General features: G+C 41.1%; 1 protein-coding gene across 9 annotated transcripts in view; it reads right to left on the reverse strand.

Annotated features, from left to right (window-relative positions):
• Window positions 1-12,023, reverse strand: part of fbrsl1 (fibrosin-like 1) — a 458,506-nt gene that overhangs the window by 20,157 nt on the left and 426,326 nt on the right. For all 9 annotated transcript variants that reach the window (XM_038273619.1, XM_038273614.1, XM_038273613.1 and 6 more), the window contains exons 8-9: window positions 5,882-6,293; window positions 2,278-2,537 (exon numbers count right to left, since the gene is read on the reverse strand). In XM_038273619.1, the coding sequence (XP_038129547.1) occupies window positions 2,278-2,537; window positions 5,882-6,293 (672 nt within the window). The remainder of the gene's footprint in view (window positions 1-2,277; window positions 2,538-5,881; window positions 6,294-12,023) is intronic.

The following is a 12,023-nucleotide window of genomic DNA, read 5'->3' on the forward strand; positions in this document are numbered from 1 at the left end:
ACATCAAAATGCTCCCATTTGGAAACATGGTGGTGGCAGCATCATGCTGTTCTCCACAGAGAAGCTAGAAACGCACACCAAAATTATTATTATTTTTTTTAGATTTCCTCTTTAAACCACTGTGTTCGATTTCCTTCCACTTTAAAATTCTACATTAAAATCTGAGGTGGTACTGTGACAAAAAGTGAAAAACTTCAAAGGGTGTGAATACTTTTGCATGGTATCTTTCTTTTTTTCGGAGACACCCATCATCACTGGAGACACTATTTCCTTTGTCACATATTTAAGCCTCATTTGCCTGTTTAGGAGTTTTTCTTTGAAAGGATTGAGTGTTTGGAGGCTTCAAATCAAGCAGCTCTGTTAGGAATCTGAGTCTGATCCATATTTTACATTAAAGCTGAGGTTTCAAAGGTCTCCAGCTGGGATGGCTGTCCAGTTCTGAGCTAACATTTGATAATAACTTTATAAAGTTCTCCAACAGTAACCTTTTGAAACTTCTTTAAATGCAAAAAGGCCCATAAATGCTAATAAAATGCATGTTTTATTCCCCAAAAAGGATTCCTGTTTATCCTGGAATCTCAGAGGTTATTATGTGGGATCTTTACTGTTTAGCAGTAAAGATAGCGGCTAACATTTAGGATACATAACTAAACGCATTACTATCTACTAGAGTTTCTGTGTTTTACTAACTTTAAAATATCACTTTCAAAATATATTCATAAAATGTTTATTTTCCTATTCATCCTGTGAGGACTGTGGGAAACCAATTAAAAGTACTGAAAGCCATGTTTTCATCACAAGGTAAACCAAAACCAGAGTATGCTCCCGATAAATACCAGAGGCCATGAGTGGGGCCTTGTACGCTGAAGAAATAGCCTCTTTGTATAAACTCAGTGATGGAGAGATAAACAGTAGGTTTAGGTACATTTAGCTACTTTAAAACATCCACAGAAATAATTTCTGAAGAAAAAATTAAATAAACAAGCACTTACCTGAGAAGTCCATAAAACTTTAGTTTAGTTTGTTTTCAGCCAAATAAAACATACCTATTCATTGTCGTCGGAAGCCGTATAGCATGTGCAGACATGCTGGTCTTCCATATGTGTTTTCTTACTGTTATTACTGTCATACAGGCAGATTAACACAAATATGTCTTTATTTAATAGTGGCTACTAAAGAACTGCAACTTTCACACAGTAAAAGTAACATTAGGACAGAATATAAACACGGCCCTGCAAAATGATTAACTAGGGCTGCAACTAACAATTAATTTTAGAATATATTAATCTGTTTGATTATTTTTTTTTCGATTAATTGATTAATAATCAGATAGAAAAAGGTTCCTTAAAGAAACTTTTTACAAAATTAAACCAGGTGAACTTAAAACTTTTCCACTGAGGAGTTCTGGATAGAGTATATTAACAAACAAAATTTTATCTTAAAAGAAAAATGTTTATATATATATATATATATACATTTTTTTTTTTTTTTTACAATTTTGGTATAATTACTGCTCGAAGTTGGTCACTCTGTCAGCTAAAAGTATGTTTAAGAGTCTCTATACACCAATTAACCATTAATCGATTAATAAATTAGTTGAAGATTATTTCAATGATCCATTAATCTGATTAATTCATCATTCCTAAACAGAACTTAAACTCTTTTTGTTATTCAATCACAAACCTCAGTGTATTTCTTATGATTTTATGTGATAGATTAACACATAGGGGAATGGAAATTATGTTTAAGATTACAACAGAAAATATTAAAAGTACTCAGGCCGTCTTAATGAAAATATTGTTATTTTTTTTCAGTTCCAGCTGCAGGTAATTTGGATTATCCTTTAACAAGGTTAGGATATCTAGAAATGGGATGAATGGCATCACTGAAATCAAGCCATTGGTGTTCTGGTTTTATGATTAGAGTCGTTTTCCTTCTAGTAGGAGAGAAACTCTAAAGCTCTTTAATATGTTTTAGTTTGTGATCCATTCATTTTCCCATGCCACTACTTAGCTACCCAATATCTTGATGCTGCTGATATTTATCCTTTCTCTAAGTTATTTTCTAATCTTGTTTTGTACAATTACTAACAAAATATATTTTAATATGTGGTTGTAACATGATTGTTACTATTATAAATAGTTTTTATATGAATAAATAAGTTAAATGAAAGTATCTGTCAATCTAGGATTTTGCTGCAATCATATAATTTTTATCAAAACATCTAAGAAGAAAGCTGTGGAGCTTCCATCAGGCATAGGGGGTGAGAATCTTTACCTGGGTAGGGGGTGCCAGCAGGGTGTCCAGGCACCACTAAACTGTTGGTTGGTAAGGTTGGCGGTGGCGGTAGAGTAGCTGGGGTTGCAAACATGGCCGAATGGCGATGTGCTGGACTCCGTAGGGAGGAATAGTGCGAGGTAGATAGGTTTGCTATGGACAGAGGCAAGGCAGGCGCTGAGGATGGGAGTCCACTGAGGTGGTGGTGAGGGGATGGGGGCAAGTGCTGCTTGGCCAGACCCACTGGACTGCTGCGGTGGCTACACATTTATCAGGAGAAAAAAATAGTTTTTGATTGAGAAAATGATTGTTTACAACAATAATCCATCAGAATGCATTCTTTCTATAAGCAGCATAGAAGTTTCCATTTTGTTAAAATCATTTGATCTATGGAGAAAATTCTGTTTGATTATTATTGCAGACAAAGAAGTTCCATCCATTCATTTTCTGTCACGCTTATCCCTGCTGGGGGCACGAGGGCTGCTGGTGCCCATCATCAGCTGTCAATGGGTTAGAGACGGAGTCCAACCTAGACAGTCTATTGCAGGGCAACACGGAGACAAACAGGACTAACAACCATTCACACACACTCACATCTAGCCAATTAACCTAACAGTCATGTTTTTGCAATGTGGGAGGAAACCGGAGTACCCGGAGAGAACCCACTTATGCTCAGGGAGAACATGTAGAAAAGGTCCGGGCGCCAGGAATCAAATCCTGAACCTTCTAGCTGCAAGGCAGCAGTGCTACCCACTGTTACACTGAGAAGCCCTATGTTTTGATATAAAAAAATTAGAAATAAAATGCCATTCTGAAACAACTTCTTAATAAAAAAAAAGGGTTCAAGAGTATATTTGCTGTTTTCTAAAATTTAATTTCTTCCCATTTTTTCTTTTTTTTTGAGTTTTTGCGGCATTAGTGGCTCGTTTTTCTAACAGTAGAAAAAAAACATGCGGCAAAGGACCACAGGCTGGATTCAAACCGAGGTCAGTCAAGTCAAGGACTAAGGCCTCTGTACACGCGCTAAACACTGTGCCACCTGCAAACCCTCCAGTTTTGTTGGATTTTTTTTCAAAGTATTTTTCTTTCTTTTTGTCTTTCTCAATTTGAGTTGTATCAATTATATATATTTTTAAAATTGTGTTTAACAGATCCCTCTATCTTCCCTTGTTGGGGCGGGTGGGCTTTCCTTCGAAATTGCTCCTCTTTCAGACGCATTCTATCGGCCTGCATGGACGTTAGCAACATTTCTACTGGATTAGAGCGAGTGTTTGAGGTTGTTAACTGTAAAACACAGGTTCTAATTCGTAAAGCACAATTACATTTTTGATTAAGTTTACCAAAGCCTCATTTATAAATCATATTCTTTGCTCACAACAATAATGGAACAAAATTCGCTCCATAGTTTTCCAGAACATCGGATGTTTTTTGAGCCAAAGCTGAGGCTGTGTTCTGAGTGGAGATGGTGCAATAGGTTAGTAATATCTCTAGCATGCTCTCTGCAGTTCAACTCAATAAAAAAACAGCCAAACTGACAGCTGGTTCTGTCATCTGTTGAGGCTTAAAGGAAAGCATGAGGAGAATCTGTAGACTGTAGAGTTCAGAGGTGCATGTTGGATGAATTTCTATTAGTTCAAACAAACTAATTTGGTCGCAAACACTTTTAGGATCGAGATGTACCGTATTTTCACGACTATAAGGCGCACTTAAACGTCTTTTTTTTCCCTCAAAATGTGCGGTGCGCCCTATGGTGCGGTGCGCCCTATGTGTGTTGTAACTGCGACTTTTGAGACCACCTCATTGAGGAGATGATGAAAGAGTGGCTGAATGTAAGGAGACCAGGTGTTTTTTTTTTCCACCCCTCACCATCGCTGTTAATATGTAACTCCATGCGTGCCCATCTCACAGCTGATGTGAAAAACATGGGGAAACAAATTAACGCTGCGCTCCCTGTTAAACCGCTCGACATCGGTGTGAACCGGACCCAGCAGGTGCAGCAGAAGCAGCGAGTTTACATGCAAAGTCAATGGTTGACGCGCGTATAGGTGCAGCAAAAGGTCCCGCAGCACGTTTTGGTGCAGCACGTCGGGAGCGTTTAAGCATCTGAAGCGCCGCCAACGCGCTGCTGCTGCTCGAGATGGAAAAATTGAAGTTTTGCTGCTGGACGCGCCGCATCAACCAATCAGAGAAGCAGATCTGGGAGCTGACAGCGAGACAGACACAGCGCTCTGATGACATATGATATTAAATGAAAAAGGCTGGGTGGATGCGTGGCTGAGGCAGGTGTATCTGAGAAGACTAGGTGGTTTTTTCCACGCATCACCATTGCTGCGTGCCCATCTCACAGCCGATGTGAAAAAAAGGTGAATCAAATGAACGCTGTGCTCGCCGTTATCCCGGGGGTTCAAAGTAAGGCTGCGAGCGGCGTGGCAGCGATGGATGACAGACGGAGACCACAGTTTCAGGATAAGTGGAAGGCAGCGCCGGGCAAGTTACGCCACAGTTTGCGGATGGATTGTAGATGCTTGGACTAACGTGTCTGCTGGCTCTGTTGTTCAAGCTTTTGCAAAAGCCGGCATCATTTCTGAGGAGCTGCGCTGCACGGAAAGTGACTGACAGCGAAGAAGGGGAAATTGGCATGTCTGATTTAGCGCAGCTGTTTTATTCAGAAACAGAGGATGATGACTTTGATGGGTTTGATTAATACTTTGTAATAAATACATGAATAAAGCACAATCATACTCAGTTTTGCTCCCGCTCTATTTTTCTCCCTGAAAACTTAATTCAACAGCAGCCTCTGGGCGGGTCTCCTCCTCTTCAGCGCGGTGGCTGGCAGGTGTTTTTTCATCTAAATAATCTAAATCTTGCAGCTATATTTGCTGTGATCAGTGTGAATAAAGTAGTTTTAATATGTTTTTAAGTGAGAAAGTCCACCTGAAAACTTCATAATTGCAGTCAGTTCATCCAGATTATCTATTTCTGTCGGAGGCGCTCAGACCCCCACATACCAGCGGTGCACCGACAGTAAATCCCTTCAACAGCAGCCTCACAGCGGCTGCTGGCAGGTGTTTTTCATCTAAATAATTTAAACTGCAGGCACCAGGATACCGGCAATAAAAGCGAACATATTCCGTCGGCAGGTTTCAGGATTTTAAGTTAATTTAGGAGTGATCACAGCGCTGTGTCATCTGTGATGTGTCTGTCTCACGGCCAGCTGCCAGGTTTGATTAATACTTTGTAATAAATACATGAATAAAGCACAGTCATACTCAGTTTTGCCCCCGCTGTATTTTTAAATACGCAGTAGAGGTATTTAAAGGTAGTAGAGGACATGTACCGGTATATAAAAAACGCGCCCTATAGTCCGGTGCGCCTTATGTGTGTGTTAAATACAGTAATGGCACACATAACTGAGAGTGCGCCTTTTAGTCCGGTGCGCCTTATGGTCGTGAAAATACGGTAGTCTGCAACATCTTTACCAGTGAATAACAATATATAGCAGCTAAATATATCCCAGCTGCCGTTTACATCTAATACAGCATTTATTTCATTACTCCTTATCCTCAGTCCTAATTTTAACAGTTGGACCAGAGCTTCCAGTTACCTGATGTCGTGGAGGCTGTTGTACTGCAGAGGGTGATGCACCTGATGGCTGATCAATGGCCGTGTGTGGTGCTGAAGAACATGGGGGTCCTGGTGTGAGTGCAGGTGGGGAGGGTGAGGATGGGGTAGGGGCGGTGCCTTCAGTAGGGGCGGGGTTGGGACAGGGGCAGGAGGTTTCTGCTCCTTCTTAACACTGAGAGGGGGTGGGCTGGGAAGGCGTGACCCACGGGGCTCAGGGGGGGCTGCCGCCGCTGCGAGCGCAGGGGAGCCCGTCGGTGCCGAAGCCGGGGTGGGGCTAGGCACGGGCGGTGCGAAGGGCACCACAGTGTTGCTCTGCTCCTGGCTGCGCTGGAGTCCCGAGACTTTGGCCGAGCTACAAGTCTTAGACACGGAGCTCTCATTCACTGGCACACCTGAGAAAATAAAAAAATGCAACATTAACATTCAAATTCTACTCGACTGGTTTGAATTATTTTATGATGATTCACAAAATGGATCAAAATAAAAATACAAGCAGATAACATGTAAAATCAGAGTAATGATGCCATTATTTAAGCAGCAGTAACACAGTTAAACAACTGGTTTATACTCAGAAACCAGGTCGTCTGCGTGTGTGTCGCAGTTAACGTAAGTGTTTGCCCCGCCCCTTCCGCAGACACTCTGCTGCACCTCTCCAAAATTGTAGGTGACCGCAGACAGGAGGCCTCTGATTGGTCAAATCTACATCCGCTCTACATTATGCGTATTTCCTGTTTGGTACCTTACTGGCTTTTTTGATTGTATGACCGCCATTGTGGAAAACGACTGGTGAAGATGGATCAGCTAGAAGAGCGAGGTGCGTGAGAACGCTGGGACCCTTTTCCCACCTGGATCCCACCTCTTTTTCACCCTCATGTCCCTCCGTTGTCGCACAAACATGCCCCTACTTCCTCACTACCTCGGCCGTATCTAGACCAACAGTTAGTTCCTGATTGTCCCTCTTGCGTTGTGGCGTGGACTAACATAGCGGAGAACACGCTTCAATATCGGGCATAAATTAAAAATATCTGCTGCAGGAGTAGATTAGGTTCAGCTCAGCTGTTTTATTTCTTGTTAACCCAAATGGCAAGTCAGCCAATCCAACATCAGTAACTAAATCTGCTTTATTAAAAATAATTGGGGAGGGGGTTGGAGGGTGGTTAGGCATCTTTAATGTTTGTTAGGGCCAAACAGGTTGACCATAATCATCCCTAGAGTAAAGCATATCAGTGGGCTTCAGTTATGAGGATGAAAAAACACAGACGTCAGATGGAAGTGGGCAGACGGATTCAAAGTGACAGAAAGGCGACGTGTTTAAATAACTCCTATGTGTTTGCTAATAGTGCTGCTGGTGTTAGCAGTGCTCTATCCTCCGAGCTGCTGGTTTTCCTCGAGGCGTTACTGCAGGGTCAGGACTTATTTATTAACTGCATCAATGGCCACCATTGGCTTTCTGCTAATTCAGCAGTATTGGCTGTAGATGGCGCCACGTCTGTTTATGTCAGCTCATCAATCCAATGCTTGGTTCTTTTTAGGCTAAAAAGGACTTTAAAACAATATCAGGAGGAATGCTTCAGGTACATTACTTTATTCTATCATAGTCATTAGAAGTGCAGAAGTATTTATTTTGTTTGTTTTGCAAAGCTAAAAAAATACCTCCCTTTCCTCCTCCGGTGTCCTCTCTGCAAGGTTCCCCTTGTTTCCTCTCCCTAGGTTCTATTAAGTGTTTAATCGGGTCATTTTCATGCTTGAGTATAATCAGATGATCCAATTTCTTCTCGTGATCGAGTCAGTATGAATAAATCACAGCTAATTAAAGTTAAATGTCAGCACCCATTCAGGGCTTTGCTGAGCACACAATCTGGCATGAAATAATTATGTTTCAATTGTGCTGTACAGAGAGATGGTGGCCTCGCCGTCACTGAGTCACTTCATCATGGGGCTGTTCATTCGGCTGATCCCTGGTACCCCACAGCCAACCTCTGAACCTGACCAAACTGTCTTTCAACATGTTTTTTGCACCCTTTCTTCCTAAACCTAAAGCAATTATTAAGTGCTTATGGTGAAGGAAATTGCCAAACAGAAATGCAGCATCCAGATGTATTCCAAACAGTCTTGCAGAACTAAATGGATGTGTTTAAAAGACAAAAACTAAAGAAGAGCAGCAAATTGGCAAATGTCTGCTTCTCTAACATTTAAATGAAGAGCAGAATGGACCTCAAGGAGTTCCAGGAAACAGTAATTTTACCACTTATGCTCTTGAGCAAATCAAAGCTGCGACTGGTTGAATTCATGCTAAGCACGGGGAGATCACATGAAGCAAACCATCAAAGACAGAAGGTATTCACATATGCGCACAGACAATGGAAAAAAACCCTGACGAGAACAGAACTAAAGCTACAGTAAGATGCTGTTTTAGTCAAAGGCTTACTCATGTTTCAATTACAAAAAGCTTCATGGCATTCTTGGAGGTTTAAAGAAAAAAAGAGAAAGAACAAAAAAGGCATGAGCTGCTGTCAGGCTGGACATAGAGCAGACTAATGGAATACCCAGTCCCCATTAACAGCCTGCTTAATCTTTCAAGGATCCTAACACCCATAAAAAGACCAATAAAAAGGCAAGGCAGAGCTTTTATTTTTTTTTTATTTGTTGAGTCCCCCCCCCCCTGCTTCCTCCCTGCATTTATGAGTGAACTGGGACCAACTAAGATGTCACAAATTTCAAATGAATCCCTGGGCCATGGGTGTATAACCCTCTCAATTTATAGAGGTTTGGGACTTGGATTAATCCATCATCCTGTTTTTTCTTTTGCTGCAAGCAAAAAAAAAAGCAGAATGCAAAAGAAAGACCCAAGGCAAAGACAGAGAGACAAGCATCGACACAGAAACCACAAATATCCAGTCGAAATGTCGCCGCCGGCTGATGTTGCCTTGGCAACCATTTCTCTCAGACACAATGCGAGGCGAATGATCCTGAAAAACGTCTCAGCACAACCACCAGGAGATGGAAGGGGGCTTCTCATATTAATGCTGCAGCGCCAGGGCCACAGCCAGCGCCAGGTTATCTTAATGATGATGCTAATGGGCTCTAATGGAGGCTGGGAGGTAACAGCGCAGACCCCTCATTAAAATAACTGCAAAAGCTCCAGCACTCACACATGGACATATGAATAGCACAAAAGATGGACACCAATGTTTCCACTGCTGGCGTATGCAGACACAAACAAATTAGGCCCAGACGTCTTCATTTTAGTGAAGCGCATCAGGAAAATGAAAAAAGACCCAATGTGCCAGAGAAAGCAAAACATTACATTATTCCCGATTGTTTATGTGCTTCAGAACCAATGATAGGCTCTACGGGGTTTCTATTGTCTAGGCATAAATACATGCGATTACTAGATATGCCTTTTAAAAGTCTGAAAGGAAAGGCCTTCATAGAACGGTGGATATTTAATAAAGACAATCAAAATAGCCATGGTGTTTCATGTTTCCAGCAGCAATGTATTGTGTATAAACTTGCATACCCCCTCCTGTTTCTTTAAAATGACAGAATTTAATCCATTTTCAATTTGTTTGACAACTGGCAGGTCAAGAACAAAGCAAAAAAAAAATTAATCAGATTTTTTTTTCACATTAGTAAAACAAATCAAATGTAATGATGCCAGTTTGTGCTGATGGATTGTTTACCTTTAAACCAGTGACACACATAGGGATGTAAAATAGTATTTAACATGCTCCTTTTGCAATTTATTACAAAAACTGGAGAGAAATAAATTGTCATGATGGTAAAAGCGTTAACAATACAAGCCGTAGTCATTAATAGCATGTAAAAAATAAACATGTGTCCTGTTTCCCAATAGAACTAGAGTGGGTGTGGTGTTGTTCAAAGCGAAAGATGAATTAAGACTAGCTTAAAACAAGAAGCTAAACATAATAATCAGAAATCTTATGAAAATGGTAAGGGTCAAACTTTACTTAGTAATACTAATCAATAAAAGCTCAGATATAGATTTTTATGCCTAAATTAAAGGTTTAATGTATTTTAGAACCACAAATCCCAGATAATGTTTTGGTTGTAAGACATTCTTGCATCAACAGCTGTCTTTTAAACTGTTTCACTTCTATTATGAAACATAAAAAAGTGGCATTAATGTCCTGTTTAATAGATTAAATATAATATCTCATAATTTAGTTTATAATTAAACAGATTTTCAGTTAAAACTTTAAGTTGAAGGTGTTATCTATTGAAAACGACTTCATAGAATTTAAAAATGAGTATATAAAATATTTTGTTAATTAATTCATTGTTTTATTCAGAAAGATCTAATATTTCTGAAAAAAAATATTTTTTTTTCTTGTTACATTCATTTTTGAAGGAAAACTATAACCCAAAAACATCAGGAGCTTTTTGTAATAAGTAAAAAGAGGTGAAACTGGCCCCAAAAAATGTCTGATCTTTGTTTCCTGTCACACGGTTCAGTCATTTCAGCATTGTCTCGTTTTTCTTTTTGTGAGTATATAAAACAAGCCTCGCCTGCTGAGCAAAACAGTAGGCTATCCACAGGAAGTCCTGTGTAACAAATGGCTAATGAGTGACTGTATAAAACAAAAAAAGGGGGTAAAATGATGTTGTGAAACCCTGCCTGCAAACCTGAGCAGATGGTGTTAGTGAGTCAGGGAGGCTGGAGGGCAGCCCAGTGGTAGGGAGTGGATCCCCTCTCCTGTTAGCTGGGTTAGGACACTGGGGGAGGGACAGGGACATCCCCAAGGGGGTGTTGGCAGGTCCACTCACCAGATGACATGTCATCCCTGTATTGATTTTTTTTTTAATGTCATTGTACCCATGGCTCTGCACTCTTTGGGGAAAATCAGCTTTACGCTAGGAGCACGTGCCGCGGTCCACAGCGAGGGGCCGGGGGTGGCAGACAGACGACAAGCTGAGCGGATTTGTTGGTTATGACTGATGTGTCCAGAGAGAAATCTGGGATGAAGACAGTGTCGCTACACAGCTGTTCTCACCTTCACTATCCTTCACTTTTGACCCTGTTTGTCCCAGTGGAACATCTGGAGAGCTAGCACTGATCTGATCCTAGAAGACCTTTGCACCAGATGGTCCAGCTATAAATGGTAAAAAGATTGGTCAGCTGTAATTTCCCGAAACAAAAGAAGCAAAAAGAAACCTAAGATTGATCACAAGATAAGATAAACTGTTGATCTAAGATTTTCATTCACAAATAATTTCTAAAACAGGCCTAGCTAACAAACAAACCCAACAGCATCACGAATGAGACAGCTGCTTGTGAGGATGTTGGAGCTAAAACCCTCGGTAACCTAATACTGTGCATGCAAATCACCGTGTTACATAAATTACCTGCTCACTGCTACCAGCGGCCAGTACACACAACTACCAGGAAAACAGAACCTGTATGCAAAGAGCCTTTTAAGATTAGATAGGAGGATATGCAAATGGCCTCTCTGACAGGGGGATGCTGTGGTATCAAATAAGCTTAGGGTGGCTGGGTGCTCTCATTTCCTAGGCAAACACTGCGGTTCACTCCCTTCATGGCTTTGCCAAAGCATAAACAGTTGGTGCGCTGACAAATGACATGAACTTAGATATTCAAATAAAGCAACACATCTGTGGAAAGATTTCGGAGGATGTAGAAGGTATGTGGGATTGCAGCTGCCTTGATCTGTCTCTCGCCTGTTTTTGGTGACAAAAGATTCTCCGGCTCTTCGCGGTTGAGCTCGCAATGATTTCGTTTTTTTTTCTTCTTAGTACTTCTCTAGACAGGCAGCCGGTACCGAGCCAAGGCTTAGCTCACCAATGAGCGACTGTGGAAGATGGCTAGAGCAGATACTGGCAGCAGGCAGGAAACCACAGGCTTGCCAATCAACACTCCATAGCCATGAGGTATTCAGTCATAAAAAAATGCAGGGGTCATTTCAGCAAAAAATGATTTAGCATGAGAGCAACAGAAGGGCTGAGCCGCGTTGAATCATTGTGCCAATAATAAAATCATAGGAGATATTCGCCATGGCCTGCTTCCCCTCGCACTATGTAATCTGCTTCTAGCATCTCCAAGCTGGTAAAGAGGGGAGCCAAGGCGATGTTTTTGCAAATCA

The sequence above is a fragment of the Cyprinodon tularosa genome, unplaced genomic scaffold (assembly GCF_016077235.1).
Source record: "Cyprinodon tularosa strain WSP-4 unplaced genomic scaffold, ASM1607723v1 ctg88, whole genome shotgun sequence".
Lineage (NCBI taxonomy): Eukaryota > Metazoa > Chordata > Actinopteri > Cyprinodontiformes > Cyprinodontidae > Cyprinodon > Cyprinodon tularosa.